The 9,098-nt window shown below is 40.2% G+C and overlaps 1 protein-coding gene across 4 annotated transcripts in view; it reads left to right on the top strand.

Annotated features, from left to right (window-relative positions):
* Positions 1–989: 989 nt before the first annotated feature.
* LOC147315478 (stromal membrane-associated protein 1-like) overlaps positions 990–9,098 on the top strand; it is a 161,918-nt gene continuing 153,809 nt past the window's right edge. For 2 of the 4 annotated variants that reach the window (XM_086258321.1, XM_086258320.1), the window contains exon 1: positions 991–1,312. In XM_086258321.1, coding sequence (XP_086114447.1) covers positions 1,195–1,312 — 118 coding nt within the window. In that variant the 5' untranslated portion in view covers positions 991–1,194. Of the gene's footprint in view, positions 1,313–9,098 lie in introns of all 4 variants that reach the window. The other 2 variants (XM_086258319.1, XM_086258322.1) reach the window with 2 other exon arrangements.

Genomic DNA, 9,098 nt, shown 5'->3' with positions numbered 1-9,098 from the left:
TATTATTATTATTTAAAGTACAAGCAGCAAAGATAAGGACCTGACTACTACTAATCAGAAGGTTTGTGGTCCCTGGTTGTTCCAGCCTACATATCAAATATTCTTGGGCAAGATACTAACCCCAAGTTGCTCTCTGATGCATCCATCCGAGTGTGAATATGTGTGAATGTATATTAGATAGAAGGTTCTGAGATGTAGAAAAAGTCCTTGTTATGGGCACGCCCTATGACATCAACGAGGTCTTTAGATTGAACTAACCAAATATCATGTTGGTCCGATTAAATCATCAAGGCTTGAAAATAGCTAAAAATGTCCAAACTTACTCCCCTTTTGTGTACAGTATTTGAATAAATTTAATGGTAAAACACTGAAATTCGCCATGCTGGCTCAGGAACACCATCTGACAAAAACTCAGTTCTAAAAATAAAGTAACACCAACGAAGTCTTTCCTGAACAAATTTTAGATTACACCAGTCAACCAGTTGGAATTGGTGTCCCAAAGAGTAAAACACAATTTTCTGTTGCTGCTAGGTGGTGCTACGAATGATTAATACTGACTGATAATGATTAATACATATTGCCATCAAGATGCATTCAGGGTCCTTATCAAACACGAACAGTTTCGAGCAGATGTACCAAATTTCATACAAGTAGCTCAAACTATGTTTTAACTTCATTAAAATACTAAAGCTGGTTTCTTCTAATTTTTTTAATTAGTTCTCCAGGATTCCTCTTCAAGGACATTTAAAGCTCTTCTTTCAGTGTCAGCTGTCTTTTGTTCTCTGTTGTTTCTCTCGCAAGATGATCCCACGCAGCTTTAATAATGTTGATGCCCGGGGTGTGGGGAAGGACAGTCGATGAATGATAGTGGGTATGTGTTTTCAATTTACTGCATTGCTGGTGTGTTCAGGATTACTGTCAAGCTGACAAATGAAGCCGTTACCAATAACGCGAAATTCCTTGTGTGTGTGATTCTGATTCACGCGCCGCTGCAAAAATTCCCACAGTCGTGAAAGCAGCAGAGATGATGCTGCCACAGATCCGTATTACCTCGCTAGCAGGTTGTAAGCTAACTGAATAGAGGCAGCAAAGTGCGAGCAGAAGGTGATGTCCCACCCTTTTTAACACAGGCTGAGCACTCCGTGGTTTTCATCGACTCTTCACAGGCAGGTCTAACTTCCGAACTTTGGCGACATGACGACGCGGTCGGAGAGAGAAAAAGCCCAGAAACTGAATGAGCAGCATCAGGCCATTCTGTCCAAACTGCTGAGAGAAGAGGATAACAAGTACTGTGCTGACTGTGAAGCTAAAGGTAAGCCCGGCAGCCTCTGCGGCTAACCTTGGTGTCACAGGTGTGTGCATGACAAGATGTAACGAGGAGGGCACCTGTCCGTTAAAAGGCACAGCTAGCATCATATGTATCATACAGCTAGCATCATATTGTAAGGTTATTCTGATGGGAGTCACTTGTGTGCAGCAATGCTTGCATCCGACCTTTAGGTTTGATGCTTCATATGAGCTGTGTAAACCTGACGAGTCCTCCCCGTTCATATCCATGTTATGAACAATGAGTCATGCTACGCTACTGGTTTCTTAATTACATTTAAGCCAAGTATAAATATTATTGAGCGACAGTTAATTTGAAATACCTGAACAACACACAACTTCCGCTTTGTTTTTTTTTCTTTTAAAGTAAAGTCGTTATCCAGCGCTTTTATTATTTGGTTCTTTCCATAATAATAATAATAATCCTAAGATAAAATAAGAAAAGAAAATATATACAATATACAATAACACATACTCTAATACAAATACTTTAATGCAATTCAGTTGATTTGTAGTGAGAATATATATGTTAGTATTGAGATTCAGCTACAAGCCAAGTTGTGATTTTGCAGTTTCACAAAAGGGGCATCGCTAATAATTTTCTCTATTTTCCCTTTTCAATTTGTATTTCAGTTTTTGAAGTTTAGAAATCCACGCCTGGGCTTTTATTTTGAAGTTGAGTGGTTAATAGTTCCGGTCTTGTGTTGTGTAAGTGTGGCTAACTTGAGGCGGTTTTCGCCCGCAGGTATCGATGTCACGTCCTTGACTGGTTTATTTATGAGCGGAAAACGCGTGTCTCCCGTGTAGACTCCACTGACTTAGAGGTGTCGTTTGCTCGCTGAATGCCGAGGAGAAAAGCACGTGAGCTCAGATACTGCTGCAGCGCACACCTTGCTTCTGGCTAGGCATGCCTTCCTGCGAGGGAAGCCCCCTCTCCAAACTCCATTCAGAAAATTGAAAGCTTAAAATTCCCTGGAGTCGAGTGTAAAATAGAGTGTGATGGAAGAGGTTTCATTAAACCTTAAGAGTCGCTCTTTAATTCGGCATAAACAACAACTGTAATGTATGATGTCAAAATTGCATGCATTTAGTATATATTATTAACAAAAAAACGTATAATTCTCACAGAACAGCATTTCCCATAGGCTTTCACTGTTACCTAAGCACCCTAAGAGAAAGTCCAGCCCATATATGCCAGTCAGTAAATGTCCAAGCATGACATTTCCAGCCTTTTCAGTGGTGATTGAACGGCTCTTGTTGGGGCTTCCTATGACTGAGATTAGATGCCTTTTGCGTCATCATGGTTCTTCTACCATCTGACATTTGTAATCCGTAGTAGCAGACCTCAGTGAGTCTCATTGATCGTGTTGCTGCTCCTTTGTTTCGTCATATCCTCCTCATCCTTCATGTTGAGCTTAATCTATTTCATGATTCTTCAATGGTGATCTCAGTAGTTGGCGTCAGTGCACTATGGAAGGGAAATGTACCTTAACCTTAATTACCTCTGTTTGTGTAAGTGGACTAGTATGCAGTATTATTATTTTCTGTGATCATCCTTCCTCTGTGGAATAAGTTTTGGAAAGGTTTTATTTTGGGAAACCTCTGACCGAGGCATCTCACATCAGACTGGAAACAAACTGTGTAAGTGCTGTAAAACAAACTGTGTAAGTGCTGGTGTTTATTAAAGTGGGCCACAGGGATCCGGTCATGATGCTCTTTCGTAACTCTTGCCAAATTTGACCTTTATACTGGGCTAGAGGTTGGAAAGCAGCCATAATGTTTCTTGTAATGTGGGCCTATATATTATAGAATGTGAGGCCGGAAAACTTCAGTCAGTACTGGTCTCCCAGTTCATGAAGCAAACCAATGTACTGGAGTTTACAACAGAAGTGCTTATCTTACTTGTTTCTAATGCACTTATTCCCCTCCATTCCACCTGCTGAATCTCATTTTAACCCCTGCTTATGGAGGGACCAATATCCAAAACTAATAAACAATTGAAAATGTGACTCAAAAATATGTAAAATGTATTAAGGGGGGGGGGGAACTTCACACAGTATCTTACCGATTTATGTTTTTGCATCTTTGGTCACGTGGCGGACCTGATTTTACTGCACCTGGCAAAAACAAAATAATAATTAAATAAATAACTGACTAAGAACTAAGACAAAACAAATGAGTCTGTAAAAGGATTTAAAAAGTGTAAAAGTTTTGTGTCTTCTTTATTTATTTATGTATTTATTGATGATTTGAGCAGTTTCAGTCCTCCACAGATTCTGGTCTATTACAGATATGTTTATTGGCTGTATGCTGTTTGATATATGGCCATATGATTTTCTTTCTTTCTTTCTTTTTTCTAAATTGCAGAACAAAATAAACCCTGTGAGTAATGGAGAAATGGTGCCAAAACAGGGTTTGTCCATTTATGGTTCTTCCAACTAAAATAAATAAATTTTTCCTCTTTGTGGGATATTTTTAGCAAGGGAAAGGGATGTGCCTGAATGCACCTGACAAGTAAATAGCAGGGTGTCGAAGTCAGCTGTGAGCTCTCCAGATGGATTACCATTTTTGCAGCTGCTTAGCCTGAGTTCTGCTGTGCAGCCTCTGTGAACCTGGTATAGCAGCATACGAAACAGTCCTCTAGCTGCTGCAGAACAAAATAAGGACTACCGTGACAGTGATTGGACAGTGAAAGCCAGTACAAATAAAGCTGCTGTGGTACCTGGAAGCAATGGAGAATGGCCTTGTTTGCAGTTCTGTGTTGTTTAATGTCAGCTAGTTTGTTTTGCACAGGATTTTTGGTGTTAATGTGTGTTTCCCATGTGAGTTGACTTATTTCGTTGTTCTTGTAAATCCAGCTTAAGCGTTTGTGTGTGTGTGTGTGTGTGTGTGTGTGAGAGAGAGAGAGGGAGACTGGGCTGCTGAATGCAGATTAATGAATTCAGCAGGCATTCATTATTTATAGTGTGGGTGTACTCTAACTTTTTTATTTGTTTTTGTCTGTGTCACTCCTGCAAATCCCTATCCTTAGGTTTCTTAAATGCAAAGTGCTTATAAATCCAGGTCTTTGTTCTGAAATGCAGCGATTCTGTATACAGTGTGCTAAGAGGATGGGGTGAAGGCTTTGTTTTTATATTAAAGTACCTGTTTTATTTTTGCATGTTTAACTGGCAGAATTAATCAGAACATGACAAGTAGACCAGTGTTCCAGTGGGTCACTACTGAGTCCAAAAAAAAATCTGAAATTAAACCAGTTGAGGCGGTTGGGGCATCTGAGCAGGATGCCACGTTGGTGAGGTGTACTGGACGTGGTCTATCAGGAGGACACGCTGGATACAAATACACTGTATTGCCAGAAGTATTCACTCGCCCATCTAAATCATTGAATTCAGATGTTCCAAACACTTCCATGGACACAGGTGTATAAAATCAAGCGATTGTGAATGACAGCAACTCAACCATGAAGTGCTAGACCACCTTAAACCACAGAGTGGGTTAGCTGATGCTGAGGCACATGTTGCACAGAGCTCTCCAACGTTCTGCAGAGTCAATCGCTACAGACCTCCAGACTTCATGGGGCCTTCAGATTAGCTCAAGAACAGTGTGTAGTGAGCTTCATGGAATGGGTTTCCATGGCTGAGCAGCTGCATCCAAACCTTACGTCACCAAGCACAAAGGATCGGATGCAGTGGTGTAAAGCACGTTCCTAAAGTGACCAATTATACTTTACCAACCTGTCTGGGTTTGGTGGTGTCCAGGAGAGTGGTACTTATGGTTGTTGTGCTTAGTCTCTTAGTGTGAGGATCTCTTAATGTTTCAGCACACCAAGACATTTTGGACAACTTCATGCTACCAACTTTGTGGGAACAGTTTTGGGAAGGCTCCTTCCTGTTCCAGCATGGCTGTGCACCAGTACACAAAGCCAGGTCCATAAAGACAAGGATGAGCCAGTTTGGTGTAGAAGAATTTGACTGGCCTGCACAGAGTCCTCATCTCAACCTGACAGAACACCTTAGGGATGAATTTGAGTAGAGACTACAAGCCAGGACTTTTCGTCCAAAATCAGTGTCTGACCTCATGAATGTGCTTGTGGAATGGTAAAAAACTCCCATAAACACACCCTAAAGCTTGTGGAAATTCTTCCAAGAGGCGTTGAAGCTATTATAGCTGCAAAGGGTGGGCTGACATCATATTAAACCCTATGGATTAAGAATGGGATGTCACTCAAATTCATATGTGTATGAAGACAGATGAGCAAATAATTTTGGCAATATAGTGTGTCGCCCAGCTGCCTTTCGACTTGGTCTACTTCCCCTGTGACCCAGACTTGGATAAGAATATAGATGGAAGGATGTATAAATGAGTGAATGGTAGTAGAAAGTTTCTCACGTCCCACATGAAGACACAGTCGGCAACACTACCTAGAAAACTGTCCACTTTCAACAATAACTGATTCAGCCTGCAGTCACTACAGCACAGAACTGGCACCTGACTATAAAACTATATAAAGTCATAACATTTGACTGGTTCCTATTGTGATAAGTCTTTCAGGTTGCTATGTTTAATATAATGCTTAGTAGTAACAGTAAGTGTTGAAACTTTAAATGGCACATAAACTGTAAGTCAACACACATTCCTTATTATAATGAACAAAACCCACACAGACTCATCATGTAGATAAAAACCCAATGTAGTTTATTTGTATGTTTCCCGCATACAAAATAAATGTGGTACACAAAAATCCTGGGGTCCGTCTCTGGTTGTTTCACTCTGCTTTTCTCATTAAGCCACTGACTGCCCTTAAGTGTTCATTAAGCTTCATTATGTATGAGCAGCAGCCCTGCAGGGACATGCATGCAGCTCAACATGTATTACAGAGAAAGGAAATGAGTCATCCTAACATAGAGTGGACCTTACAGCGATAAGCAGTGTTAGTTAGGTTTCTGTAGTCGGTTATTGAGATACATCATCGAGGTAACAGCAAAGTCCTGGATGTGGAGGGTCATGTGAGGCCACAGGTATAAACTCCTGGGCAGTAAATAATGTCTTTTGACTGGATGTCTTTAAAATACTCCTTTCGGTCAACCAACAGTCCAAAACCCCAATTTCTTTGCAATACTTCACATAGAGTCATGCTAGTAACTGAGGCGTTGTTGTTGCATTTTGAGCAAAGAGAGCTGTGGCTTGCTTTTGAATATAAAGCATCATTTCAATGTTGTTTGCTAGTAATTTGCAGTATAATGTAAAAATGTTTTTTCTTTTTAACGATTTATGCTATATGACATTATTTATCTTATTTATGTTACCAATTTTCTGCATTGGTGAGACTTTATAAAGGTTTAAACTGGCTCCTTCTCTCAGTAGTATATAGTGTATTTTACAACATTTGAGGTTGTCATTAGATGAAAAATAAAATAACGCAATCAAAACTGAGAAAAATGTAGTTCTTGTTAAAAATTAAATGTCTGGTACACAGTCTCTCTCTCTCTTTTTTTTTATTTTTATTTTTTAATTTTTAATTTTTTTTTAACCCAAGTCAGCATATGGCTCATTAGTATTAAATCTGTGAAGTGTGACTTTGGGAGAGCTTCCATTTAGTCTTCCAAACTTTGTGGCACAGATGATTCTTTGATGAGTAAAAACACATTTGGGCTCAGCTGATGAGGAGCCAGGCGAGCTAACACACTATCCTCGTCCCACCTGGTTTCCTGTGGCTGAGTGTGGAGGAGCTGCCCGAGACTTGGCTGGGGATTTAAAACCGAAAAACTTCCGATCATTCAATAGGAAGGGTGTACCATTTATGCAGGCCTCATCTCAGTACGCGCCACGGTAAAATAATACTTTAAAATCTTTTGATAATCCACAGTGGGCTTTTTGTCCGTACAGGACTAATTGAGGTCTGAAAAGCACGGAAGTTGATTTTTAAAGCGACCTTGACTGATTCTATTCACAACAAGTAAGTATTATAGTTTTAGCTATTCTTGATAAGAAAACGTGCTAAACAAACAAAACTAGAGTAATGGCTTAAAGCTCTTATTTATTTCCAGCCTTACTGTGACTCAGTTCCACTACTGGTTCATATTCAGACTTGAAATGATCCCAGTGGCCCCAAAACCTGATCTATTGATTTGTGGTTTCCTCTGCAGCCTGTGGCATGTTTTATGTAGGTTATTTAGAAAGTGGCAGCATCCAGTCGGACCCTGTGAGTCATACTGTCACAGCTATTTTTATCCAAACACACTGTGGATAAAAAGCTTTAGAAAGCTGAACATTTAGACACTTGAATGATTCTAGATTCCAAACTGTTTTTAAATTATACTTAGATCTCACACTATCAGTTACCAAGTGCAAAATCAGCCAGCTGCCATTGCAGACTGTAGATGAAAGATGGATGTAGCCTAGGGCTGGGCCATCATTTTGGGCAACAATAGAAAAATGAAATATCGCGCTAGAATATGGGTAAAACGCGCATGCGCAGTGCCTTTGTTTTCATACGCACACGTCGGAAAAAGCATGGCAGCGAAAGCAAATCCTTGAATGAAACTGATGAACCAGAAGTGGTTTGTAAAAACGCTGCAACTTCAGTGGTGTGGAACTAGTTTAGCTTTCGTCCGTCAGATACACAACAAAGCACTATTTTTGGTAGAGCATGCTAGCAGGCCGTCGTTATTACTGTGTTTTGTTTTTTTGTTTTTTTTTGGAAAATACGGCGCACTTAAAATCAATCCTTTGATTTTTCTGAAAATCGACAGAGCCACTTATAACCCCGTGTGCCTTATGTATGAATTCTGGTTGTGTTTACTGACCTCGAAACAATTTTATGTACACGGCGCTCGAAAATCTGTCAAATGTTTTAGTACGACTTTGCTGAGCTACGAACCCGGACTGCTTGATGGATTGTCAGAGCATTACGGCTGTCGTAGGCAGGAGCCTGCTAACACATTTGGATGTGAGGCTGAAGTGCCTATAGTTACACAGCTGATCTGTTACCCTGTGGCAACCTCTGGTCGCTAGGAAAAATGGATATTCTGAGCAGTAGTGAAACTTAAGTGTAATGCAGAAACGAAGGCCACCTTCAGAGTAAAAGTTGCACCTCTTATTAAGAAAGCACAGCTTTTACAATGAAGTAAATGTTCTCCATTTCCAGTTTGTGTCATGCTTTTGACAGTTTTGCTACCTCTCAGTAAGTAGTTGGAGAGGATGTGCAGACAAATTAGCACCTTCCATGCAAACTATGGACAACCATGGCTATATGCTAACAACCAAAGACACTGCAAGGAGCTTTTCCTTGAACCGTAAACATCTTTACAACCAGCTTCCTCCAGCAACATTGCAACCACTCACAACAGTTTAGGAAAGTTGTCAGATAGTTAGTAACTGGATCCTTGGACCAAGGCAAGCTCACTTGGTAAGCTGCATTCACAAACTGCATGCATCCACAGACTGAGTTACCAGTTAGCAGTAACAGGATAGTGAAATATTCAACTTGTATAAATACTCATCAGACTTCTTGGATATTTTTACGACACACCAAGCCACAATATTTGTCAGAAAACTCCTGTAAAAATGCCCCAAAATAGCAAAAAATATCACAAAGAGGTCCAGTGCCTCTGATTAGCAGAGAGGGGTCCTAACAGACAGGAGCTGTGTACACCTGTCAGTAAAAGCAGCCATGTTTCTAACTTTTCAACCTCAATAGAATCCAAACAGGGGAGTTATAAAAAACTCACCTCTTATGCAGTTTTTACAGATGGGAAGAGTATAGATAAAAG

The sequence above is a fragment of the Aulonocara sp. 'chitande type north' Nkhata Bay genome, linkage group LG13, assembly GCF_057382095.1.
Source record: "Aulonocara sp. 'chitande type north' Nkhata Bay isolate Kocher_YH1m ecotype deep benthic linkage group LG13, A_spYH_male_GT1.1, whole genome shotgun sequence".
NCBI classification, from domain to species: Eukaryota; Metazoa; Chordata; class Actinopteri; order Cichliformes; family Cichlidae; genus Aulonocara; species Aulonocara sp. 'chitande type north' Nkhata Bay.
This window is presented reverse-complemented; position numbering and strand designations above follow the sequence as displayed.